Raw genomic sequence first — 25,801 nt, forward strand, 5'->3', positions numbered from 1 at the left:
GTGTCAGCACCCAGGGCTGCAGGGTGCAGATCCAGAGCTAGGGGCTGGGAGAGGGGACCCAGGGCAGACTGTCAATTGCCAGGAGAGGAGGCAGCTCTGCAGGATGGTCCCCAGGAAGAAGTAGCTCAGAACAGGCACAGCGCCCTATAGCAGCTTATCTCAAGGCCTGGGCCAGCCCCAGGAGCACAGCCCAAGCCCACAGGGTTGGCACACAGCACAGCCCCAAGGCAGACCCAGCAGGTGACAGTTCATCCCACAGCAGCACCCTGCCCCTGAGCTCCAGGCTGGCCCAGCTGGGAGCCAATGACTCAATCCTGAGCAGGAAGACAGCCTCATGTGCTACAGGCAGCAGCAAGACAGACTTCAGCATCAGCCTGGCATGAAAACCACCACACCAAGACCCCAACACACAGGTAGGATGCCCAGCATCACTGCTCTTCCCTTCATTTCTATGTCCTTGTGTCCTCAAGACACCAGGCAAAGGGCTTCAGGGAGGGAACTGCCCCTTCCCCCTAAGGAGACAGATGGGAGCAGGTCTGGGAGAAGAGCCTTGTCCTGACAATGGCCAGAAAGCCCCATCCACACAGCCCAGATGGCAACTCCTACTTCCACAGCTCTCTTGTTCCCAGGGCACTTTACTGGCAACACATGCCCACCTGTCTCACACTGGGCACAGAAGGGCATCCCTCTGCCTCTCATTGCTCAGGGCCCATTTGTTAGATGGGAGGTACCTCAGCTTATCTTGGGCAATGAAAATACCCAAATTCAGCAGCAGTGCCCCTCCCCCCCCCCCGCAGCTCCAGGCCAGGGAGGGGGAGGGGAAAGGGGAAGCCACAGCATGGCTGGTCCAGAGGTTCTCTCTCAATTCTTACCCTGGAGATGGAAAGGGGCATGTTGAAGTCCTTGCCTCCCTGCAGCCTGAATCCCCAGGGTGCTGGTCCATCCAGCATCACTTTATAGGAGTCCATGCTGCTCATTTCTGAAGATAGAAGATTCAGGCATTTAGGAGGGGCGAGGCGAGCAGAGAAGTGGGGCAGAGCACTCTTCTGGGGCCAGCTCTACCTCTGGGGCACACCACCTACTGACATTCTGCCCCCACGGCTACTCCTGGGGAGCCCGGGTGAGATTCCCCAGTGACACTGCTAGAGAAGATCCCAAGCTCACTCAATGCATCGGAGGGAGAGGATCCAACCCTCCTCCAGCACTCAGCCCAGAGTGTCAGGGACACACACTGAGCAGGTTGTGCATCCAGCCACACACACCCCTACAGTAAGCACACAGCTGCAAAGCCACTGCCCCTGCAGCCAGGTGCCCATAATACTCATGACTAAGGCAGTGACAGTGGCATTTGGAAACCTTTTTGTTGGGCAAGTCAGCACTGCCAGGGGCCCTGCTTGACACCCACTAGCCCCAATGCTGAGCGGTCAAGCAGACACGGGGCAGACAGACTTCACCCCAGCAGACAGCTGAGAAAAGCAATCCTGTCTGCCAGTGTGCAGAGGGAAGGGAATCCCTGCAAGACAGCCTTGCCCTGCACAGCTGCCAGCCCGGGGGCTGGGACCAGCCCAAACCCTGCTCAATTCCAGGGGCCACCCCAATCTCATCTGACAGGATCTGGAGCAAGGCCTCTGGCCTCTCCTCTCTCTCCAAACCCAAGGAGAGGCCAGCAACCAGCGATGGGGACTCAGCACCCAAATCTAGATCCACACCCCTGCTGCCCCCATGGGTAGGTGGTAGGCAGGATCCCAGCTCCCCTCCCCCAAGCTCTCCCCAGCAGCTTGCAGGCTATATAAGGCATGTAAGATGACACCGGCATGTTCCTCTGGCTGCTCATCCGGGCTGGGAGCTGGGAGGGATACTCCACAGCGAGCTGCGTGTCAGACATTCCCAGCCCTAGCCCAGAAAACCAGCACCCCAGACTGGGACCCCTCCGAGGAGCTGCGTTGGGACAGCACAGCAGTGCCTGTGCTCAGACCCGATCTGCTCCCCCACTCCAGAGCCCCCCTCCCAGGAGTTCAGCTGCAGCTTAAAGCTCATCGCCATGGGACTGGGCGAGGAATGTGCGGGCTAGAGATGGGGGAGACTGAACCCCCCCCCCCCGCCTGGGCTGAGCCGACAGGACAGGCCCGAGCGGGGCCATTTGCCACAGGCTGCAGCAGGAGCCTTAGCTCTGGGTGGGGATGTCCCTGTGCGGCCATTCCCCCCCCCGCCCGGGGTACCCGCTGCCCTCTGCCACCGGGCGGGCACTGGCTCAGGCAGGCTGGGGAAAGCGCACAGGTGTGTGCAGGTGCCCCCGCCACAGGGCGCAGCCAAAAATCCCGCACGCACAGGGGGGGCAAGAGCCGTGGGGCGGGAGAACGAAAGGCTCCTTCCCGCGGCGGCAGGACGCTGGAGAGCAGCTGGGATAGCGTCGGCGGCAGCCGGCAGAGCCAAGGGCACAGCGCCCACCTGGCGCCCGGCTCCTCCCAACGGCCATGGGGAGAGTAGGGACCGGGTGTAGCGACTGGGGGGCGGGGGGCAGGGCCCGGTGGGGCAGCGCTGCGAACCGCCCCCAGAGCCGCACGCAGCGGCTGCCGCAGGACAGGGCTGACCGGGCATTTGGTCCCGTACACGCGGGGGCCCACGGGCGGCCCCCCGGCCCAGCTGGTCACCGCGCTGCGAGAGGCGCTGGGCGCGGGCCAGGCCGGCGGCTTTGGAGGAGAAGAGCCCGTTCCCGCCCCGCCCCGCCCGGAACCGGCGCAGGAGGGAAGCGGGTCACTGCCCCGCGCCCGGAGCCCCGTAACGCCCGGCACCGGCCTCCCCCGGGCGGGGCCCGCGCAGCGGGGCCGGGGAGGCAGCGGGACGCGGCTCCCGTCTGGCCCCGGGCCCAGCAGCCCGAGCCGGGCCGGGCCGAGCCGAGCCGGGCCGCGCCGCCAGGTCCGGTCCGGTCTCACCTGCTCGCGCCGCCGGCACCGCCCGGGGCAGACTCGCTCGCGCTCTGGCTGCGTCCCCGCCCGCCCAGTTTCTTCTATACCTCGAGGGGGCGGGGCGAACCCGCCCCCTCAGCCAATCAGCGCAGCCTTCGTGCGCGCTCACGCGACGCCTTGTGCGCCTGCGCAGGGCTGCTCAGCCTTACCCGGCTGGGCTCCCCCTGGTGCCCAGAGCTGGGCTCTGCAGGGACAACGCGTCTCCTACGGGAGCGCCGCAGGGCGGGGGCAGGTTCCCCCGGGGGAGGGGTCTACACGGCCAAGAGGCCCCGCCCTCCCGGCCGCAGCGCAGCCTTCATTGGGCTTCAGCAGTAGAACCAGGCTGCCAACAAACTCAGGCGCTTCCTCACATCACAAATTTACAGGCTACAAAGTTCATGTGGGCGGGAGGGGGCTTTCCTCCCGTGAACGTTGCATATGCTGACGGGGCCTGGCAGGGCAGCACTAGTACCAAGGGCACCTGTCCTGGCTCACACCAGCCCCTCACCCTGAGTTTTGGCAGCAGCGACAGCTCTCTTGATTGCTGCACCTTCCTTGGCAGTTTATCACCCCCTTTCCCACATCCAGGGCAAGATGCAGCTTCAAGCCCTACACAGTTCTGCCCCCAATCTCAGTTCCTCTCCCTATGCACCTTGAGCCCCACGTTCTGTCCCTCCTTTCCCTCCTGGATCAGCCTCTTTCCCTATGCCTGAAGCGCCCTGCACCACCCCTTCCTTTCACTCCCCGCTTGAGCTAGGAATGGGCAGAGTTTGCACAGGTATCCTGAGCAAGAGCTGTCACTGCATCTTGGCCCCTTCGCCTCCCTGGCCAGGCCTGGCTGAGTCCCTGCCAGCCAGTGGCCCCCTTCTGTGCAGCCCTCCCTCCTGCAGGGGCTCCAGCCAGCCCCCAGCAACCCCCACCCATCTCCGAGGGGTGCAGAACCCATCGGGCAAACTGGGCAGCCAGCTCCTTCTGCTGAGCAAAAGGGGCCCAAGCAGCTGGGCTCCGGATGCCACAAGGGATGAGCCCAGCTCCGGTTGCTCTGCATGCTGGGAGGGGAGGGATTGGAGATGGCCCTGGGTTCATGTGGGCAGGGGCTGCTGGCAGGTTTCAGGGAGCAGCTCCTGCCCGCTCAGAGCTGGCAGCTGGAGATGGCTCACGCTCATGATGCCCAGCAGCAGCCCAGGCAGCTGGGTGCTCGGGCCGGTCCAGCTGCAGAGGTGCCTAGCACTACACTGCTGCCTCCTGGGCTGAGTGAAACCCACCAGGCAGGAGCCGCCGTGCTCCAGCATGAATCCTGCTGGCTCAACAGTGGCTGGTGCAGGAAGCCACCAGCACATGGGACCCGAGCTGCTGGGGGCAGGTGCTGCAACACAAGGCGAACGTCATCCCCCCTGACCCTAGCCCCCAGCAGTGCCCTCCTGTGGCAAAGGGGAAGTTTTCTGAAGGTTTTGTATGAACACAGTGCGTGCCTCAGTTTCCCCTCGGTGTCGCACAAGTATCTCGGTGTGGGACAAGGGTGTGTGATCATTGCAGAGACCCCAGAGGGCAGGTGTCATGCCGATGGGCCGCCTGGGCCCAGACAATGGCCGACACTCTGTATCCTGGCCCAGCCTCTGCACGGAGCCAGCCAGAGGAGCTGCAGGCCAGCAGACAGAGGAGGGGGAGTGGGCGTGACTGCGGCTGGGCTGCTGGAGGCTGCTCAGTCTCCTGGGTGGGACGCATGTGTGTGTTGGACTTTGCTGAATCTTCCTGCGCTCACATGGTCTGTCCTATGCTGCGCTCCAGGCGACTAATAACCTGTCTGTGCCACAGGCTGGCTGGGAGTCATGGCTGGCTGCAGGGCCTGGGCAGGGGGATGTAAGCAGAGGCAGATTAGGGGGTTGTGAGGCCCTGGGTCAGAGCAAGTGGGGGCCCCTCCCTACCCGTTCTGCCTGCAGTCCCCCACCTCTCCTCCGTGCTCCTGCCGGGGAGTAGGGTTGGGGCATGGGGGCTTCCCCTGTTCTGCCCGCCTGACGCTCCCACTGAGGAGTGGAGTTGGGACACAGGGGCTTGCCCCACTCCCTGGCAGCAGCGCCAGGTGGGCAGAGGGGGTCAGGGTGCAGGGGTTCCCATTTTTCCAGTCTGGGGCTCCTGCTCCATTGGCCCAATGGCTAATCCACCACTGTGTGGGGCTTCCCTAAGTGGCACATCCAGGGGAGCTCTCAGTGGGAACAGGAGGCTGAACGCTTTGAGTCAGACCAGGAGGTGCTGAAACCAAGGAGGCGTCTTGCCTTAGTGAACGTGTGCCCTGGGGTGTCGCTCTACTAGTGGGTCCTGTCTGAACTTCGCTGTAAGCAGCTCCAGAGCACCGAGCCCAGGCCCCCGCCACACCTCCCCTGGGGATCTGGAACAGCTTCCATAGGAGAGGTTAAAAGACTGGGACTTTTCAGCTTGGAAAAGAGACAGCTAAGGGGGGATCTGATAGAGGTCTATAAAATCATGACTGGGGTGGAGAAAGTGAATAAGTAAGTGTTGTTTACTCCTTCCCATAGCACAAGAATGGAGGATACCCAAGGAAATTAACAGGCAGCAGTTTAAAAAACAAAAGGAAGTATTTCTTCACACAACGCAGTCAGTCTGTGGAACTCCTTGCCAGGGCATGCTGTGAAGGGCAAGACTATAACAGGCTTCAAAAAAGAACTAGAGAAGTTCCTGGAGGACAGGTCCCTCAGTGGCTATTAGCCAGGATGGGCAGGGATGCAAGCCCACGCTCCAGCTATCTCTAAGCCTGTGACGGCCAGCAACCGGGGCTGGATGCCAGGGGACGGATCACTTGCACTCGCCCTGTTCTGTTCACTCCCTCTGGGGCACCTGGCACTGGCCGCTGGCAGCAGACGGGCCATCAGGCTGACCCAATGTGGCTGTTCTCCCCTGCAGCCTTAGTGCCAGCACTGCCTGCCCGCTCACAGCTCGCCTGGGGGCAGCACAGCAGAGTCTGAACACTCCATTTGCTGCCCAGCTTGTGCCCTGCACACAGAACTGAGAAGGGGGATGCGCCCAGAGACCATATGCGGCGGGGGGGGGGGGGGGAAGGCTCAGAACATCCTGTGCCAGGCCCTGCTGCAGGGACAGTGATTATAACAGGGAGCCCAGGCTGCCTCCCCTGACCCACAGCAGCCAGCATTGCTCCCAAGCACGCTCAGACCTTCCCCTGCCATTTGCCCATGTCTGAGGTGTCTGTGCCAGGCAGCTGCTATGTGACCCGACCTCCTGGCAGAGGTTACCCTTCCCTATCACCCATCGGGCACAGGCACAGCCCATTCATCCGACAGCCCCAGGCACCCCAGCCCTGGCATATCCTCAGCATGGGGTGCATGAGGCCCTGCTGGCTCAGTCCCTCTCACTTCCACCCCCCCTTGTAAGGAAAGTTCAGGCTGGTACAGAATCTGTCCCTGCCCCTGTGGAGGGGCCCAGGTGCCAAGGGCAGAGTTAGTCTGTGCCAGACTTTGGAGCAGCCACCATCCTGCTGGAATGACAGCCTCACCCTGGCACCTGCCTGAGTAACCCAGGAGTCCTGGGCCAGCCTTTACACCTGGGGCTGGGGCTCAGGCATGGCAGGGGAGAGCTGGGGGCTGCCCTTGGCTGACACGGCCCTGTGCTAAGGTGACTCTCAGTGTGGGGGGAGCTGCATGCCCCCCTCACCGCCAGTCTGGGCCTGGAGCTGCCCAGCATGGGAGGCTAGGCCCTGTCCAGGGCACTGGAACTTTCGCCAGGCACCTTGGGGGCTACCTCTCGGCTGAGGAGAGTGACTAACTTCCTGAAACCACTGCTAGCTCTGGCCCTGGGGAGGGAGCTGACGAGGGCATCCTCCTCCCCCTCCTCCTCCTCCTCGCCACGCTCCTGCCTGTCCTGGTCCAGCAGCCGCCTGTATTGGGCCTCCAGGGAGGTGCTAGGCCCCATGCTGGAAGTCAGAGGGCTGCTCCAGCGCTTGGACACCATGCAGCTGTTGTCGTAGATGGGGGCCAGGTCAGTGCTGCTCCCTTCCGGGGAGCCCCTGGAGCCCAGGTGTGAGGGCCCCTCCTCCATAGAGCAGGAGCGCCCCAGGGCGCAGAGGTTCTCGTAGAGATGCTCCGAAATTGGGAGCCCCTGCCCACAGGATGCCCTGGCCCCTCCCTGCTCCACCTTGGCCTCGCCCCAGGGCTGGAGCAGAGGCTGCAGGCCTTTGTGGATGGAGGCATAGATGATGGGGGGCTCACCTCCGGCCCCCGCACAGCCCCCCGGCTCCAGAGTGCAGGACAGGGCCTGTCCACTCTCTGGACAGAGCCCCGCAGGGAGGGGCGGCCTCCCTCCACCCTCCAGGGCCCAGGTGGGCAGCGCTTCCTCCAGGCTCTGGGAGCTCCAGAGCCTGGGCTCCATTCCCTGCCTGGAGCTAAGAGGCTCTGGTGCTTGGGTGCTGTTCCTGTCCAGGAGACTGCTGCTCTGGCGGGCGATGGCTGCGGAGACGAGGTTGCACAGCTCAGCGGCCCGGCTGGTGGCCCAGGTGAAGATGCCCTCGCCAGAGTCACAGCGGCGGCCTGCCTCGAAGGAGAACAGGGCCTGCAGGGAGCAGACAGCAGCATTACCTGGGGCGCGGGGCCACGGACGCCTGCCCGGAGAGCTTGGGTCTCCCCAAGGGGCCTAGCAGGCTTGGAGCAGGAGCCGCCCAGGAAAGGCAGGAAGGGCAGGCAGACGGCAGGGCTGGGCATACCCCGATGCTCCTGCGGCCCCTGGCACTGCAAGGGCAGCGGCGGCTCCTGCGAGAGGCAGCCCAGTACCTTGTCGTGGCCGAATTTGCGCAAGAAGGGGTAGGGCCAGGTGAGGAGAGTCTGGCGGGACTGGCGGGTCTTCAGCACAAGCCCCTTGGGCAAGGTAGCCAGCAGGTAGTGCCCACTCAGGCCACACCTGGCAGAGGCATCCGTCCTCTGCACGAGCACCAGGAACTCGTTCACTGCAGGGAAACGAACCCACAACAGAGTCACTGCCTGGCCCACTGCGTCCCCCCCCTCCCACCTGCCAGAGTCAGTGCTCGACCCACTGTGTCCCCCCTCCCGCCTGCCAGAGTCACTGCCCGGCCCTACTGCATCTCCCCTCCCACCCTCCAGAGTCACTGCCCAGCTCCACTGCGTCCCCCCTCCCACATGCCAGAGACACTGCCTGGTCCCACTGCGTCCCTGGCCTGCCAGAATCACTGCCCGGGCCACTGTGTCCCTCCTCCCGCCTGCCAGAGTCACTGCCCGGCCGGCCCCATTGCGTCCCCATCCGGCTGGCCCCATTGCTTCCCCATCCTACCAGAATCACTGCCCAGCCCCACTGCGTCCCCGGCCCACCAGAATCACTGCCCGGCCCACTGCGTCCCCCATCCCAACTGCCAGAGTCAGTGACTGGCCTACTGCGTCCCCCCTCCCGCCTGCCAGAGTCACTGCCCGGTACCACTGTGTCCCCAGCCCACCAGAATCACTGCCCGTCTCACTGTGTCCCGCCTCCCACCCACCCAACTCACTACCCGGCCCCACTGCATCCCCCCTCCCGCCCGCCAGAGTCACTGCCCGGCCCCACTGCGTCCCCCCTCTCGACTGCCAGAGTCTCTGCCTGGACCCACTGTGGTGTCCCCACCAGTCACTGTCTGGCCCCACTGCATTCCCCTCACCCCGCAGAGTCACTGCCCAGCCCCAAGCCCCATCTCCAGCCATTCTGCTCTCCCCAAGCACCCCACGCAGGAAGCCCCTCCCCCTCCATTGCGAGACCCCCAATCGCAGCCTTCCCCCAGTTGACTAGCGGGGAGGGTCTCTGGTCCCCGCTCCCTCCCCCTCTGCCCGACCCACGTGGTGCTCAGCTGTACGTACGGTCCTGCCAGGACGAGTAGAGGGTGTTTTCCTCCACATGGAGATCAGGCCCGGGGGGGTTCCTGGTGCTGCCAGGCGCTGCTGGCTCCTTAGTGCACTGAAAGCAGAGAGTGGAGCAGCTGCAGACCCCCGGGCACCTGCCCCGCCCCACCCGCAGGGGCTGCACCCTCCTGGCACCCAAATGTGAACAATAGGGTGCAGCCAACTCAGAGCCCCTGGGGCAGAGGCCATGTCAGTGCCTGGGGGGAGGAGGTGCGGTGGGTGGGCTGTGCCAGCACCCAGGGTAGTGGGCAGGGCCATGCCAGCACCCAGGGGAGAGGGTGGGGTTGGCGGGGCCATGCCAGCACCCAAGGCCATGCCAGTAGCCAGGGGGAGGAGGCGTGGTGGGCAGGGTGTCCCAGCACCTGGGGGGGCGGGGCGGCCATGCCACATCCAGGGGGAGGGGGCAGGGCAGGGCCAGCATCCAGGGGGTGGGGGCAGTGCGGGCAAGGCCATGATGGCATCTGGGGGGTGCCATTGCAGATGGAGTCCTGCCAGCACAGGAGCGTTGCTTTGGTTCATGGCAGCCTCACCCTGTCAGACACTGCCCCCCCGCCCTGCATCTCCCGGCAGTGCCCAGGGAGCCTAGGGGGGTCGGCCCGTGGCTGGGCCCCACATGCTGAGAGCGGTACCCAGGGCTGGCAGGGGAGTACCTGGAAGGCCAGCTGGCAGAGCTGTGCTATCCACTCGTCCCTCCGCTCGGCTGCAAGCACGTGGCTTTTCTCTATAGTGTTCAGGTAGAAGGCAGCCGTGTCCTTGGGGCAGCTGTGGGCATCCGCCGGCCCCACAGAGACGCAGTCTGCGAGCCGGATGACCCGGCGCTCACACTTCCGCAGGGATGTCTTCTCTGGCCCAGAGCCGCTGTCCCGCGCATCACACGTCTCCAGCCGGGCAATGCCACAGGGGCTGGTGGCAAAGAGCTGGGCCCGCACCTTCCTCCAGAACTTCTGGAGGGGAAGGGGAGATAGGGCAGGACTCATCACAGGGGCTCCTATCACAGCCCTATTTGTCCCCAGACAATGCAAATGGCTCCTGGTGCCCACGGGGCAGCCAGCGGGAGGTAGCAGAGAGCAGAGTGGGGCCGACAGAATCCTAGAGAGGGATGGAGGGGACTGCCAGAGGGCTGCAGGTCCAGCCCCCCACACAGGGCAGGACCAAGTCAACCTTCCCCCACCACGGGTTTGTCCAAAATCGTCTTAAACTCTCCCACAACGGGAACTCCACAGCCTTGCCCAGCCCCCGGGCTGAGTACTGAACCATGTCGAGGCTCAGGTGGTTTCTCCTGCTAGCTAACCTCAGGCTGGAGCCCACTGCTCCTCATCCAGCACCTGTTAGAAAAGCCCTCCCCAGACTGGGAGGCTGGTATCAGGTGCCCCCTCAGTGGCTTTTCTCCAGACGAAACACGTCAGTTTTTTAACCGTTCCTCACAGGGCAGATTTTCTAAACCTCTGATCATGTTTGTTGCTCTGCTGCCTGTGGTCTCTCCAATTTATTCACAACCTCCCTGAAGTGTGGCTCCCACACCTGGACACAGCCCTTTAGTGCCCTGCAGCGTGGGACAGTCACCTCCTGTGAACCCACCCAGAGTGATATTTGCCTTTCCACAGCTGCATCGCACTGTTGACTCAGGCAATTTCTGACCCATGCTAAGCCAGACCCTTTTCAGGGCATTACCGCCTAGTCACAGGCCCCGGGGTTAGCTAGGCATTTGATTTTTCCTTCCAAAGTGAAGTTCCATCTTGTTGATTTGACTGATTTCCCAGCAGGAGACAGGCGGCTTCGGGGAGGGCCTGCTGGGCAGTTACCTTGCTGACATCCAGCCCCTTCCTGAGCCCCTACTCCTGCAGAGACCCTGATCTTACTCTGCTTTTGGCATCTCAGTGTCATGAGCCCCAGGGGGTGGAGATGGGGGAGAGGCAAATCCCCAGGGCTTTCAAGCCTCAACACTAGCAGCTGGCCAGTACAGCCGCCCCAGTCATGGCTTCCGTGGGGCCTGCAGCGAGGCAGCGACAGGCAGGAGATGTCCCGAGCCCTGATTCCGGGCTCCCTGCCATAGCCAATGGCTGCCCTCTCCACAGCTAGGCCTTGGCCCTGGGCTGGGGCTGTTGGGCTGTTTTTAGCCCAGAGCTTCATGCAAATTAAGCCATTTTGAGCCATTTGTTTTCTCGATAGCAGCCCCACATCTGCTGCATGAACCCAGGCCCTGGAGCCAGCAGCAGCCACATCCTCCCTGGGGAGGGTCTGCATCAGCCAGCACATGGCCTGCCGGAGCACAGCAGGTGGGAGAGAGAGGGGGCAGCCCCCCACCCCCAGGGGAGCAAGACAGAGCAGTGGGGCTGAAGCTGGATCAGTGGGGCTGGCCCAGCAGAGACTATGGGATGGAAGGCAAGCGAGCCTGGCTTGCAGCACCCACCAGGCCATAAATACCTGCCCAGCAGGAGTGTAGAGTGCTTTTTTCAAGGGGGGGGGATGCACTACATATAAATAAAACAGCAGCGGCCCCCCAAGGAGGAAATCTGTTCCCGGCCAAGCTGTGTTGCTCATTGTAATAAAATGAGCAGTTCCCAAAGCAGTGTGGCTTTTAGTTAATCATCCAAACCCTACACTAGGGGGGAAGGGGGGTGCTAAGCCCCCCTCCCGTGGCTGCCTATGCCCATGCAAGCGGTCCCCATGTGCACACAGGGTCCATCCCCCCGTTCCCAAAGGGGGCGTTTCCCTGCTTTTTGTTCAGCTCATGCATGTGGGGCACCCCACTGGGCACAGCTGAGGGGCCCACCCTCAGCACCGACAGGGGCACAGCCAAGCTGCCGTCAGGGCCCTGCCTGTGGTTATGGCCAGGCCAGGGCCTCTCAGCTGCACTCCAGCCAGGGTAAAGCCAGAGGCAGGTTCCCTACAGGCTGGGATGATGCCCCAGGAATGGACTGTCCCAAACCTCCCCACACTGCTCCATGGGGCAGGCGCATTCCACTGCCCCAGCCTCAGCCCTGAGGGGCCGAGCACATGGCAGTCCTGCCATGCAGCTGAGATGGGGCCTAGTGGAGAGGATTCCCGGCTCCCAAAGCCTGGAGCTTGGCCAGGGGGAAGCTGTGCCCACAGGCCCCCTTAGTAGCCACTCGGGTCCCTCCCTCAAGGCCTGCTCTTGCCCTGAGTCCTGGTGCCCCAGCAGGGACAAAACACATCGGTGAAGCTGCCCAGGTGGGACCCTGCAGCTGCTCAATGGAGAATGACACTTCTGGGGAGCTGTCCTGAAACCTGCCCCCGGCAGTACACACCTGCCCCAGCCAGGCTTCAGCAGCAGCAGCTGCCCTTCTCCAGAGACAGCACAAAGGGACAGGGGGCTAGGTGACCCCTTTGTCCCCCGGCAGCTGTTATCTCCCATAGCTCCCTGCAGCAATCACAACACCCACGTCTGCTGGCATAGAGGCAGGGGTCCCGCCCCCGCCGTGCCCCACTCTGCCCACACACAGCAAGGGGGACTCCCTGTTCAAACACCCCTCACCCAGCTCTGGATTTTGTTTTAAGTCTGTTTATTAACATTTCAGTGAGAGTTAAGCACACAACACAGTTTAGAGCTGGGGCAGGAATGGCTCAGTAACACGGGGGGCGAGGGTCCTGCCTAGGCAAGCCCCACTCAGCCTGGAGCTTGTGCCCTAGGGCCAGCAGGGGTTGAGATCAGACACAGCATGGCCAGTCCTGAGGCAATGACCAGGGGCCACTCCTGCTCCGCTTTGCTGGGCCAGATCTGGCCCCACCCCCTTTTCTGGGCCTGAAGACTAACCCCCACCTCCCCACCCTCCTGTGCCCAGCACTCTCAACCCCTCCCCGCTTTACCTTTCCAAATTTGAAGTACTGGACATAGAGGATCCCGGCCTGCACGGGGGTCTCCATGGACCCAGCCCGGCCTGGCAGGGCTGCGTGGGGAGGGCAGCGGTGCCAGTAATGGAGAGTGGTGGCCGCTGCAGTGGAGTGAGTGCACGGGGAGACTTCCTTTCTCGCTAACTTCCCCTTTGTGGTGCGTGGGGTGAGGGGCAGGCAGCGCGGGGGAGCAACGGCCCCCAGGGAGCCCAGCAGGGCCAAACAAGCATGGCAGAGGCAGCAGCAGCCGCCTGCAGGGGACTGCTGGGTTCAGGCAGCGAAGCCTGGAGAGGGTGCCCAGCTCCTCCGCAGCCAGCGCCAGACACAGCCCGCAGCAGAGAGTCAGCCAGAGCCTCCGGCTGCTCTTCCAGCCCTGAGCAACTCAAGCAAGGTAAGTCACAACCGCCCCTCAGAACCCCAGGCCTTCGGCAGGTGTCACTGGGCCCAGCCCCACGAGACAAGGGCAGGGGTTTGCCTCTGCCAGGGCTCTCCTGTGCCCAGGGGCTTTGCGGGGCCTGCATGAGGCTGGGGCTCAGGGCCCGGCTTGCCCCATGTCTGCATGGTGACACTGGCTGATGTAATGGGCCATTGCAGCATAGCTCCAGTACTTCCTCTCCAAGCAGTAACCACAGGGCCTGGCTGAGCAGCACCAGCCCCTGGCCCACACAACACAGGGCACCTTACGACACGTCTGAGCCCAAAGGGAAGGGGCATGGCACTGCGTGCAGACAGACCCAGCTCTTGGGAAGAAGTGGGGCCAGCTGCCAAGGCTGCTGGGCTCTAGGGAACTCTCCTGCCTGGCCCAGCGAGCACACGGCAGGCAGCAGCGCAGCCCAGGAGCCTGGGCTAGAAGTCCATGGAGCTGTGTGCCAGGTAGTCCTTGCGGCCGATGTTGCTGACTTGCTTGGTCTGCATGGCTTCCAGCTTGGGGCAGTCGGTGATGCGGTGACCCAGGCCCCCACAGAAGGCACAGCCCCTCTCGCCTGCAATAGAGGGAGTGGGGGTCAGAGGCAGCTTGCTGGACGGGGGGGGAGGCAGTGCACACACCCCACAGCACAAGGAGAAGCAGTCCCAGCCCAGTGCTCCCAGAGTCAGGGCCAGCCCATCACATGGGGAGCTGCGCCCCAGACTGCATGCGGCACAGCAGGGAACTGACCTCTTGAGTTCCAGGCTAGCGCTCCAACCAACGGGAGTGCTGGGGGCTGGAGGTGCCAGCTCTGGGTGCTTTCCCCAAGGAGTGGCCTGCCAGCTGGGCAGTGAAGGGCACCAGAGTGCCCTGCCCCCTGCTGTGTCTACACCACCATGCAGGCAGCAGTGCTCCGGGGCCCCCCGCCCCCCGGGCTTCTGGGACTGCCGACCCCCTCACCTCCAATATCCAGCATGGTCTCGTCCCCGCAGTGCAGCACCTGCAGCACTGGGGGCACCTTCTGCTTGGCCTCCAACAACAGCGCCTTCAAGTCCATGAGCACAGACTCATCTGGGGCAGAGAGGAATGTGAGAACAGAGCCCGGCCTGGGGCAGCTCTGCCCACCTGCAAGGGCCCACTGGCTCTGGGCATCACAGCAGGACAGAGGGCAATGCTCACTCCAGCTGAGGCTGGGGGGAGGGCAGAACCAGCCAAGCTGGGGACAAGAGGAGTCTGCGAGCGCCAGCAAACCCCACAGGGCAGCACACAGGCATCGGGGCAGCCCTGCTGAGTCACCTGCTCTTGGGGCACATGGGGCCAGCCCTAGTGAGCCCCAGCCCACTCCCTGCAGCACATGGGTGCTCCTTGAGGTCTCCCCTCTAAAGCACTGAGCCCAGCCTGGGGGCAAGCTCTCAGGGCAGACACTCCTGGCCCAGCTCAGCCCAACGGCTGCAAACCCAAAGGGCACAGCAGCCAGCTACAGCCCCGCTCCCGTGCGCCCCTCACCACAGGCCTTGTTGATGAAGGTGGTGGCGATGCCAGTGTTCCCTGAGCGGCCCGTCCGCCCAATTCGGTGAACTATGGGGAGAAACAGAGAGTCAGGCCCAGGCCACTGACCGCAGGAATCCAGCTGGGCACTCAGACTGGGGAACTCCCCACCACAAGGAGACCAGTCACTGCAGGGACAGGCCCAAGGACCTGTCCTCCCACACCTAAACCAAGCCCTCAGTCTGAGCAACGCAATCGGCCTTGCTCACTCGCTGTAAGGATAAGGCCTTCATCTGCAGCCAGGTTAAAAACAGGCAGCAGCTATTAGCTAAGGAGCAGGAACTCAAACATCCCCACATTCCATCTAAATTACATTAAAACAGTGTCATAGCAGGCTGTTAGGAAGGACATCCCGCCTAACAGCACCCACCATCACCAGATAAAGAAACACAAGATGGTTAAAGAAAACTTAGTTTGACAGAATTCCGTGGGTCAAGAAATCACTTCTCAACAGTTGTGGTTGTGAAACCCTCATTTCTTCATTGTTCCCACTTCCCTATTGAGTGTCTGTATGACCTGTCTGGTTTCTTGATTGTTTCTGTCTGTTATGTAATTAATTTTGCTAGGTGTAAATTAATTAAGGGGGTGGGGTAGGATTGGTCAGAGAAGATTGTTACAATGTTAGGACTGGTTAGGAACATTTTAGTAAAATGACTCGTTAAGGGACAGCTAAGCAGGACTCAAGAGTCTCTATATAAACTGGGGTCCAGAAGGAAGCTCTTTGGGAACCAGCTCCAGGACGCGGCTCCACGATCAGAGCCGCCAGAGCTCAATACTCTGCCAATGACACTGTGCAGAAACTGGAATCCCCCAGATAGACCTGATCCTGATCCTGCCTAGCCACCAAGAAAAGTTCATGTGTCTTAGCGGGAGTGGTGAGCACTGTGTGTGTAGCGTGTGCAGTGTGGTTTGGGGATTGTTAATAGAGGTTAAGTAGGAGTATTACTGTGTGAGGCTCTTTCACTGGTAAAAGACCCTGCAAACCCACAGAAGATTAAGCCCTGAGCCCACAGGGAAAGGATGTTTGCCCAGAGCCCACGGCAGGGCAGAGCCCAGAGCCCGTCACCTGGAGCCCTAGGAAGTGGGTAAAGGTGAGTGCCCTAGAACGTGTGAACAACAGAATTTTGTGTGGGTAACACCTCTGCCTGGCTCAACCCCCTCTCCCACCCTTGGGCCCTCTGCCCTACCGTAGTTCTCAATCTCCTCCGGCATGTCGTAGTTGATGACGTGCTGGATGGCTGGGAAATCCAAGCCCTTGGAGGCTACATCGGTGGCAACCAGGACGTCCTTCTTTCCGTCCCGGAAGGCCTCAATGGCCTTCGTCCGCTCCTCCTGGTCTGCAAGGGCCCAGCACAGAGGGTTAGTGTGGGCCCAGCTCTGCCAGCTAAGGGCCCCGCTCCCAAACCCACCTCACAGTGGGGCATTGACAAAGCGATGTGCCAAGTACTAGTCAGCCCCATCCCCCGGACGCAGAGGGCCATGTGGACTCGAGGGAGTAGCTGGTCCAGGTAAGGCTCAGTCATTTCCTAGGCCCTGCATCTGGTGTGGCGACTTGCCTGGCCATGGCCATGGCCCAGGGCAGATGTGACGAGCGGTTCTGGGCTCAGCTCCATTAGGTAGCTGAGGCCAGATTCACAGCAGAGGCCTGGGAACTGGGCTGTCTAGTCCCTTCCCAGCAGTGCCCTACAGGCACTCCTCAGACGCCACCTAAGGGCCCCACAGCCCCTGCTTTTGTTCAAAGCTATTACGTTTCCACCTGCAGGGCTATGGCACTGGCTGGGGAATGTGAACAGAGGCTGAGCTGGTGTAGCGCTACCTGCTTTAGTCTGCTGAGAGCCAGAACTGCTAGCTTTGAGAGGGGATCCCACCCCTGCCTTTTCACACTCTGGGCTGCACCATTTCTGCTGCCAGGTGCCTGATGCTTTGCCTTCCTCCCCTTGCCCTGCCAGGACCTGCCTGCAACTGCCTCCTGCTCCCCTTGGGGCAGTCAGCTGGATTCCATAGCATGCTCCCAGCATGGGGCCATGGAGTGAGCTGGCACAGGGGCAGGGTGCCCAAGCAAGCGCCAAGGATGCAGGCTAGCGAGCAGCCCAGCCTGGAGAGCCAGCGATGAGCTCCCCCGTAGTTGGTGCACATGTGGGTAGGGGTGGGCTAGGCCCCTGGAGAACACAACTAAATGATGGGTAAGATGGTAAAATGATCCATGAGAAAGCAACCCCGGGAGAGAGGTTCAGCTCTGAGCCACTTGGTGCAAGCATCTGGCAGGAAGGCATTTCACCGAGAGAAGAGGTTCTTGTTGCTGAGCCGGGGCTGCAGAGTCTCAGAGAAGGGACCGTTAGCTCATCCGGTCTGTCCTGCGTCTCACAGGCCAGAGCATTTCACAGACACTCCTATATGGAACCCAATGACAAGTGCCTTGAGGACTGAAGTGCTTCAAGACTTAACTGGGAGCCACAGGCAGAGAACAGGACACAGCAAGATGTCAGCAGTGCCCGAGCCCCTTGCAGCAGCTGGGAAGTGACTTGGGGAGATTTGCCCTGATGGCAAGCCACGCCCCTCGCTGCAGAGGAAGGCGAAGAAACCCTTAGTTCCCAGCCAATCTGACCTAGAGAGAAATTCCTTCTAGAGTCCAAACCCTGAGCACACCAGCAGGACCCACCAGTCTGGCACGCAGACATCATCTCAGAGCACTGGTCCCCCTGGGAGGTACCCTGTCTCCAGCTGTGGCTGATCCCTGGGACCCCAGAGGAAAGTGAGAAAACCCCAAAATACATCTAGGCAATTGTGCACCAACAGAAAAGTCTCCTGCCTCACCCCCGCAGGTGATCAATTGAAGCCCTGAAGCCTGAGACTGGATTAGTCATTATCTTAATGCAGAGGGGAAGGGTTCTGAACAGGCTGAGGACCGTGCATGCAACTCACCCCCTTCATGGGCCATGGTGGTGGTGGTGGTGGGAACGGGGGGATGGGACGGGACGGGACAGGACAGGGCAACTCAGAGTCCCTGGCCAGAAGGGACCGCGGTGACCATCCAGCCCAACATCCCAGGCATGCAGGCTGGGGGATTTCCCCTAGAGGCTGGATTCAAGCATAACTTTTTAAGCCATCTAAATCTCACCTTTCAGGCTCCAAGAAATGGTGAGTCCATCAGCTCCCCTGGTAAAAGCCCTATGATCCTCACAGCTGGGAAATGACCTCTCCTGCCAAGGCCTGATTTAACTTTCCCCGAGGATGCCTTTATCAGCCAGGCTGTCGAGAACCCCGCTCTGGGGGAGCCTTTCCGCGGGGATCCAGTCACCAAGCATTCTTCTCGGCGACAAGCTGCCCAGGCTCAGCTCCTTACACCTCCCATCCAAGGCTTTTCCAGACCCTGCACCAGAACTTCAGGGCCCTGGCTACCAATCCCCTGAGGATGCATTTGACTGGCAAACAGCCTCAATCAGATTGGATGTTTCACCCTGTGCTCAGCCTGGGATCCCCAAAGCAGTGCATGCTGGGGCAGGCTGGCTGCCAGGGGACATGGGGGCAGCACTGCTCTCCAGCAGCTCTCACTGACCTTTCCCTCCATGAATGGCCACCGCTTCCACGCCCTTGAGCAGCAGGTACTCGTGGATCGCGTCCACGTCAGCCTTCTTCTCTGCAAAGATCAGCACCTGCCACAGGGTCAGTGTCAGCACAGAGACCCTCATCGGACCCTCGTCCCCGGCACAGCACAGGACCAACCAGCGCCCTGACAGCAGAGCTGCTGGTCAGAAGGTTTGCAGCTGAGAGCCTGGCACAGCAAGGAGTGCTGCGGACCCCGAAGCACCTGGACACAGTCTCAGTTGCGCCCCCAACACTCTGTGGTGAGCCACAGGGCCAGGAAGAGCTGGCCTGCATCAGGGCTGCCTTCCACCAGCAGGAGCAGCTACAGTCGTTCCCCCACACCCCGCTGGGACAGCCGATGTGCAGTACTCACAGGCGGCGGGGTCTTCTGCAGGCACTCTAACAGGTACACCATCTTGGCTTCCTCCTTCACATACTCCACTTCCTGAGCACAAGCAAAGAGCTCTGGTCAGAGAGGTGAGAGAGCTGAGAGAATACGCACAGGTCGCAGGGCTCAGAGCAAACCCCTCTGGCAGACAGTGGATTCTGGCAGGGCCAGCGGGTCCCGGCCATGCTGGGGTCCAGCACAGGGCATTTGGGAACTCACCTGTATAACATCCAGGCTGGCAGCTCCAGCTCGCCCCACATTGATGGTGATAGGCTTCACCAGGGCACTCTTGGCAAAGTTCTGGATCTTCTTGGGCATGGTGGCACTGAAGAGAAGGGTCTGCCTCTGGCCCTGGACCGAGCACCAAGGGCAGGGAGGTTAGCATGGCCATTCAGCCAATACACGACTGGGGGAAGCTGAGGTCAGCAACAGCCAGTGGGTGCTGGCAGGCACCCCAGACTCCCTACACGGGGGCCCTTGGAGAACAGCTTTGTGCCAGCAGGGCTGGGGCATCACACCGTGTGACCAGAGCCCCGACAGAGGGGCACATGGGACAGCTGGCGTGAGACAAGGCACACAGTGCCAAGGGCTGCGAGGCCAGAGCTGTAACCCACAGGGAGAAGCTGCAGGAGACAGCCCAGGGCAGGCGCAGCTGAGACCTGACAAGGAACCTATTAGTCCTGCCACCCAGGACCCTCGCACTTCGCACCAGCCAGCGAGGCCCTGGCCAGGAGCTGGGCGCAGCGTTCCCCAGGCAGGTGGAGAGCTGTGCTGGCAATGCACACCTCCGGGCTCCTGAGTGGGCAAGGCCAGGGACTGGCAATAAGGGAATTAAACCCTGCAGGGCACAGGCTGCCCTGCACCCACACCTTCCCTACCCACCAGCTACCTTGAAGTAAGAAAAGATGGTGCGGATGTCTCCTTCGAAGCCCATGTCAATCATCCTGTCGGCCTCATCCAGGGCCAGGTAGCGACAGATGTCTAGGCTCACCATCTTCTTCTGCAGCAGGTCCATGAGGCGGCCCGGGGTAGCCACCATCATGTGCACACCGCTGCAGGGCAGAGCAGGCAGGCGTCAGGGCTCCTGCGCAATCTGGCTGCAGGGGAGGAAGGGCCCCGCGAGCTGCCCACCTCGCCAGGGACCCAGCACCCCACACTGCATGCCCAGCTGCATTCCGCTGATGGCCACCGTGCCCAGCCCCCACCCCACCCTTCTCACCTTGCCTCCAACTGATCCTCTCCTGCAGGGTCCCGAGGCTGCAGGCTCAGAACCCCAGCACCCAGGCAGGCCTGAGGAGATACAGCGCCCAGTGCGACAGGCTGCTGCGTGTAATCCCCTGGGGGCGCCCACACAGGGAGAGAAGAGCACTGCCCGCAGGTCCACTCAGAGCAGGACTTACTGTTTGATAGTCTCCATCTGCTCCTTGACAGACATGCCCCCGATGCAGAGGGCACAGCGCAGCAGGGGCAGGTTGTCCTCATGCAGCAGGTGGCAGTAGTACTCAAGGATGCCGTGGGTCTGCCTGGCCAGCTCCCTCTGCAGAGAGAAGAAAGTCCATCATTCCCCACTACACTCGCCTCTCTTGGCTAATACCTAGATCCAACATCATCCCAGCAAGCCCCCGCTCAGAGACTCCCATGTGGGCCACGCACACTTACAGAGGGGCAGATGATGAGTCCATAGGGTCCCTCTCTCTTGGAGAATGGCAGCCGTTTCTCCTGCTCCAGGCAGAACATGATGACGGGGAGCGTGAATACCAGGGTTTTCCCTGAGCCAGTGAATGCGATGCCAATCATATCCCTGCCGGACAGGCTGCAGGAGACATGGGGAGCGGGTCAGTGGGAAGAGACTCAAAGCAGTGAGGAGCCCTGCGTGTTCCCAGCCAGGGAGGCGGCGGAGGGTGTATCTCCGGGGCAGGGTGCCCAGCTCACCCCGCTGGCCAGGGAGCAGGCAGGGCTCCCAGAGCTGGGGAAGGAAGCACTCACATGGTGGGGATGCCCTGGATCTGGATGGGAGTCGGCTGCTGGATTCCCTTCTTCTTCAGGCCCCTCAGGATAGCTGTGAACAGAAAAAAAACGGGGGGAGGGATAGCTCAGTGGTGTGAGCACTGGCCTGCTAAACCCAGGGTTGTGAGTTCAGTCCTTGAGGGGGCCACCTAGGGATCTGGGGCAAAATCAGTACTTGGTCCTGCTAGTGAAGGCAGGGGGCTGGACGCAATGACCTTGCAGGGTCTCTTCTAGTTCTAGGAGATTGGCATATCACCAATTTATTATTATTATTTGCTGGGGGGGGGAGGGGGCATTAGGAGCACAAAAGTGGCTGGACATGGGGCTGTGACCCACCTCCCCTCCACCCAGCTGCCAATAGCATTTGTTTAGTCAGTGGCACCCCGAGGCCTTGCCTCCAGAGCAGCAGCTCGGGGGGCCTGGCCAGATCCCCTCAATTGGATCTGTGACCTCCAGGCACTACACACCAAGGTGCCTACCCCCGACAACTCCTCCCTGCCCCCAAGTCACCTGCCGGAAACTTCATTTCCTTGAAGCTCTTGATGGGTGGGGGGATGCCCTCGCCCTCCACTAGAACGTGATACTTTCTGCGCACGCGGTCATGCCGTGCCTCCGACATGCCCAGGATGTAACGTGGCGCCTTCCAGCTGAGGAGAGGGTGGGGGAGGAGGGAAAACCAAACTGACTAAGCTGCACTCACTGGCGCACCCAGAGCTGAACGCTGCTTTGCCTGGGCAGCAGGTGGACCGGCCCAGCTGCGTCCCCGCTGACCCCCCAGACCCCTGAGCCCCCTAGAATTCCAGGCTCCAATGGCACTAATGCAAAAGCTGGGGCCACCCCAGGCCTGCGTCACTCAGCATCCACCTACACAGCCCACTTCCAGAGCAGAGTAACTGAACTATCAGCCCCCGAGCACAATGGCCAGGCACTGTCTGGTACTCCGGTGTGCTGCGGCCCGGCTCCCACGTGCGCTGGGCCACAATGGGAGCAACTGCTCCACTCTGCAGCATCAACCCCTAATTCCATGACCAAGGCTGGAATACCCTTCGCTCCCAGCGAGGCTCAGGTTAACACAGCCACTGGGATAGGAGTTATTGAGGAGCATTTCCCAGGGCCGTGTTTCCGTTATACCCCCACGGGACAGGGAAGGAACTGTAGCCCTCAGCAGCTTATCTTGTCAGCTCCCTAGGCTGCCTAGCTTGCCAGCATACGCGTCTGCCTTCCCAATACCCCAGCTGGAGAGCAGGCTCCAGCTCTCACTCCCAGAGTCCCCAGCCGTGCTGCTCCGACTCGCAGAACAGTGCACACAGCTGACGGTGGCTGTAGAGCAAGGATCAGCTGCAAGCAGGGCCCAACAGACACAAAACATGTGCGTGGGCAAAGCCTATCACAATGGGGCCCTGAGCCACAACCGAGGCCCTTGTGTGTTACCACAATCCAACAGCCAATGTACCCCCATGGAGCGCACCTGGTTTTAATCGGATCATCGTAAGTGATGCCCTTTGCCATCTCCTTCACAGACATCAACGCTGCACAAAAACAGAGACCGGAGGATCTGTGCCAGTTCTTGGGAGGTAGGCCCAGGTCAGTGGGCACGTGGCTTTGATGAGATGTTTAGCAGGAAGGCAGTCAGGACAAAGGATGTTTGGGGGAGCCAGAACAGGAGTGAAGTGGCAGGAAACTGTCCCTCTCCATGCATGTTGGGTCAGCAGCACCAAACAGCATGACTCGCTTGCTCCAGGGAGAGCAGCAGGCACTAGGGAGAGGCTGGGGCTGTGATAGCGTGCACCAGACAGCTGGGCTTCCACATGAGGACAGCACGAGCACCATCACCGTTTCCCTCTGTCGCTTCACCAGCAACAGGCAGGGAACAAGAGCGAAAGTTGCCTCACAGCCACTTCCCTCCTCCAGCCCTCAATCCCAGCACGACCCACCTCGACCCTCTGCCACGCTCTCCAGGATCTTTTCCTCCTCCTTCAGCTGCTTCTCCTTGGCCGACTCCTTGCGCGCTGTGGAGAGTCGAGAAGGGGAGTTATGTGCTGCCCACAGATTACTCCCCAGCCACAAGCCGGCCCTCAGGGACCCATCCTCCTCATGCCAGCCCTACCTTCCGCCTTCTCTTTAAGGTGCTGGTGCTGGTCCAGAAGGCTGACGTTGGACTGAGGGCCCAAAGGAATATCATCTTCATCCCCCCGGTGCTCATTGCTGTTGTCCCTCTGCTCCTCCTCCAGCACCCCCTTCCTGCGCATCTGTAGCAGCTTCTGCAGCTACGGGGACACAGAGCAGTGAGGAGCACACAGCAGCCGCAAGGGCCCCATTACAGCAGATAGATTTCAACCCTGTCGTGCCCTTGCCGTGAGGAGAGGAACGTCAGACCCCCCTTTATACACCCACATGGCCCCCTGCAATCTGCCCTGGGGGACCACGATGCCCTCCCCACTGCAGCCCCAGTGACTTGCCCGGGCCATGGGGCTCTGCTGGGGGGCATGGAGCTGAACTCACCAGCCCCCCTCTTATGGGCAGCACCCCAGGGCCCATGCCCAGAGGCAGAGCGCTCACAAGCCGGGACTGGGGCCAGGAGCAGACCAGCACCGGGAGGAGGGGGTGTGAACCAGTCCCCCCCCCCCCCCCAGCACCAGCCAGGAGGCCCAGCCCCCACCAGCCCTAAACTCACACACACACCCCCGCCAGGGTTCCCGCCCCCAGCCCTGAGCCCAGCCCCCCCGCACCAGCCAAGGGGCCCAACCCCCACCAGCCCTAACCTCACCCCCCCCCCCCGCCAGGGTTCCCGCCCCCAGCCCTGAGCCCAGCCCCCCCGCACCAGCCAAGGGGCCCGACCCCCACCAGCCCTAACCTCACCCCCCCGCCAGGGTTCCCGCCCCCAGCCCTGAGCCCAGCCCCCCCGCACCAGCCAAGGGGCCCAACCCCCACCAGCCCTAACCTCACCCCCCCCCCCGCCAGGGTTCCCGCCCCCAGCCCTGAGCCCAGCCCCCCCGCACCAGCCAAGGGGCCCGACCCCCACCAGCCCTAACCTCACCCCCCCGCCAGGGTTCCCGCCCCCAGCCCTGAGCCCAGCCCCCCCGCACCAGCCAAGGGGCCCAACCCCCACCAGCCCTAACCTCACCCCCCCCCCGCCAGGGTTCCCGCCCCCAGCCCTGAGCCCAGCCCCCCCGCACCAGCCAAGGGGCCCGACCCCCACCAGCCCTGACCTCACCCCCCCGCCCCAGCCCGGGGCCCCGCCCGTCACCATCTCCTGCTTGCGCTGCTTGACCGGCACGTAGGGCTCGTAACCTTCATCCTCCTCCCCGGACGGGCCCGAGCCCGGCGCCGCCTCCTCGCGCGGCCTCTGCGGGGAGACACAAGGTCACGTCACGGGCCGCGGCCCCCCCGGCTGGGAGCGGGGCGGGGGCGGGGGGGGGCCGGGCTCGCACCTTCCGCTCGGCTCCGACCTCCATGTTCGGTCCCCGCGTCAGCGAAACGCGCGTAGCCAACGAGCGCACGCGCTGGGCCTGGGCGGGCCCTGTCGCTAAGCAACACCCCGAGGAGGTACCACGTGAGGCGCAACGAGCAGGACGGGCTGCGCCGAAGGACAAACTTAGCGACGCGCTCACGGGCGGGGGGTCAGCGCAGGGCTCGGGGGTGGAGCGGCCCGCTCCCTGCACCACGTGTCCCACCCCCCCCCGCTTCCCCCAGAACCCGATATCCACCCCCCACCCCCCGCTTCCCCTAGGCTCCGCCCCCCACTCTGCCCCCGACCCCGATATCCGCCCCCCCGCTCCCCCCTCCCTGTGCCCAGGGCTCTGCCCTGACTGGGAAGATCTGGGGCCTGCTGGGCCGGGCAGAGGCCCTGGACGCGGATCCGGCGGGGGCCGAGGCTGGCTCGGTGCTCCCCACGGCGCTTGTTCCTGGGGCAGCTCGGAAGGAGCCTGGGTCTCTGGCAGCGTTCCCTCCCCCTCCACGTGACCCGTCCCATCAGTGCACACAACAGACCTCATGGGGCTCGGGGTGGGGCCAGGGATGAGGGGTTGGGGTGCAGGGGGGGCTCAGGGGCTATAGCAGGGACAGAGGACTCCCCCCTGCACTCTCTCCCCACAGCAGCAGCTCTGGGCTAGGGGGAGAGGTGCCTCTTCCTGCCACAGCAGCTCGGGGGTTAAGGCTGCAGGGTAGGCGGTCCCCAGGCCCCAGCAGGTTAGGGGCAGGCTAGGTGGGGGCCAGGGAAGGGGTACCCCTCCCCTGGCTGCAGCAGGTCCCCAGGTGGGTTCCTTGAGCACCGTATGGCACTAGATAGGCTGCTGCGTGGCCACACAGCTTACAGGGAACTTCAGTCTTTGGGCCACTGGTGCCGCTCAGCCTGGTTTTACAACAGGCTACATGAAAAACACTAGCAAAGTCAGAGCAAACTAACATTTCCTACAGACCATGACTTGTTTCTATGTACTGTGCACTGACACAAGTACGATACTTACATTCCCATTGCTTTGTTTTATGATGATACGGTACCTCTGAGTACCCCCAGGGTACCGAAACCCCAGGTCGAGAACCACTGAACAAAGGAATCCCTGTGCCTGCCCAGACAGGTTAAAAACAGCCCTCCGCTGGCTGGCCCTGAGCCCCCAAATCCCTGCCTGCTCTGCGTGGCTCTTCCCGAAGATCTTTCAATAGCAAGTGTTGCTGGTGCCGCAGCAGAGCTGGTAGTGAGAATCGCCACACGTCAGGGCAACGCTCCTTCCCCTCACTGAGCCTGCCTGGTGTTTGCTGGGCATTAGTACCAAAGTGGCAGGATTTACCTGCCTGAGCACCTGGCTGGCTGCACTCCATTTGCTGATCCAAAATGCAAGTTACCATCTCTTTTCACGCTGCGTCTTGCAGGCCATGCCGGTGTGCGGCTGGTGGCTGCTGCAGCAGACTGGCACCTCCAGGCTGCAGGGTGCGTATGACTATGGCAAACAGACCCTCAAACCCTGTGTATGGCCCAGGCAGCACTGGGCCGGCCCACACCTGCACCGGGCAGTTACCCTCCAGCAGTGGTGCTGGCTGAGCCGCACTGGGCACATACACCATCTCTAGCTCTTTGGACAGGGTCTGACACCTGCTTTGGCAAACAGGGAGGGGGCCATTTTGCTGCCTCTCCCCTATAATTTGTGGGTTGTCTTCTGGGGTGGGT

General features: G+C 62.2%; 3 protein-coding genes across 10 annotated transcripts in view; all 3 read right to left on the reverse strand.

The window, feature by feature from the left end:
- Positions 1–1,018, reverse strand: part of PDLIM7 (PDZ and LIM domain 7) — a 138,270-nt gene extending 137,252 nt beyond the window's left edge. For 4 of the 7 annotated variants that reach the window (XM_050962416.1, XM_050962417.1, XM_050962415.1 and 1 more), the window contains exon 1: positions 873–1,018. In XM_050962416.1, the coding sequence (XP_050818373.1) occupies positions 873–977 (105 nt within the window). In that variant the 5' untranslated portion in view covers positions 978–1,018. The remainder of the gene's footprint in view (positions 1–872) is intronic. The other 3 variants (XM_050962419.1, XM_050962420.1, XM_050962418.1) reach the window with 1 other exon arrangement.
- Positions 1,019–5,445: 4,427 nt separating this feature from the next.
- DOK3 (docking protein 3) lies at positions 5,446–12,772 on the reverse strand. The gene is made up of 5 exons (XM_050962414.1): positions 12,680–12,772; positions 9,502–9,795; positions 8,810–8,906; positions 7,742–7,914; positions 5,446–7,523 (listed from the first exon to the last, which is right to left on the reverse strand). Exons 1-5 carry the CDS (start codon positions 12,734–12,736, stop codon positions 6,666–6,668), a joined length of 1,479 nt encoding a protein of 492 aa, XP_050818371.1. The 5' UTR covers positions 12,737–12,772; the 3' UTR covers positions 5,446–6,665.
- Positions 12,359–24,224, reverse strand: DDX41 (DEAD-box helicase 41). Of its 2 annotated transcripts, XM_050962403.1 has the most exons (17): positions 24,069–24,224; positions 23,885–23,983; positions 22,745–22,904; positions 22,572–22,646; positions 22,106–22,166; positions 21,148–21,284; positions 20,617–20,689; positions 20,290–20,443; positions 20,031–20,167; positions 19,520–19,682; positions 18,850–18,981; positions 18,616–18,687; positions 18,214–18,310; positions 15,845–15,994; positions 14,616–14,687; positions 14,070–14,180; positions 12,359–13,686 (listed from the first exon to the last, which is right to left on the reverse strand). In XM_050962403.1, exons 1-17 carry the CDS (start codon positions 24,090–24,092, stop codon positions 13,550–13,552), a joined length of 1,854 nt encoding a protein of 617 aa, XP_050818360.1. In that variant the 5' UTR covers positions 24,093–24,224; the 3' UTR covers positions 12,359–13,549. The 2 variants fall into 2 exon arrangements, with proteins under 2 accessions (XP_050818360.1, XP_050818361.1); XM_050962404.1 differs by lacking the exons at positions 23,885–23,983; positions 24,069–24,224 and adding an exon at positions 23,140–23,252.
- Between the last annotated feature and the right edge of the window lie 1,577 nt (positions 24,225–25,801).

Source organism: Gopherus flavomarginatus, chromosome 7, assembly GCF_025201925.1.
Source record: "Gopherus flavomarginatus isolate rGopFla2 chromosome 7, rGopFla2.mat.asm, whole genome shotgun sequence".
Classification (NCBI taxonomy): Eukaryota; Metazoa; Chordata; order Testudines; family Testudinidae; genus Gopherus; species Gopherus flavomarginatus.

Coding starts and splice junctions, on each gene's coding strand:
- DOK3 (XM_050962414.1), bottom strand. CDS start 12,736: ATGGAGACCCCCGTGCAGGCCGGGATCCTCTATGTCCAGTACTTCAAA. Junction 9,796..12,679: donor AGTACTTCAAATTTGGAAAG/GTAAAGCGGGGA, acceptor CTTCCCCTCCAG/AAGTTCTGGAGGAAGGTGCG. Junction 8,907..9,501: donor TCTGCCAGCTGGCCTTCCAG/GTACTCCCCTGC, acceptor CTCTGCTTTCAG/TGCACTAAGGAGCCAGCAGC.
- DDX41 (XM_050962403.1), bottom strand. CDS start 24,092: ATGGAGGTCGGAGCCGAGCGGAAG. Junction 22,647..22,744: donor CCTTAAAGAGAAGGCGGAAG/GTAGGGCTGGCA, acceptor GACTCTCCACAG/CGCGCAAGGAGTCGGCCAAG. Junction 18,688..18,849: donor CCAGCCTGGATGTTATACAG/GTGAGTTCCCAA, acceptor GCTTGTGCTCAG/GAAGTGGAGTATGTGAAGGA.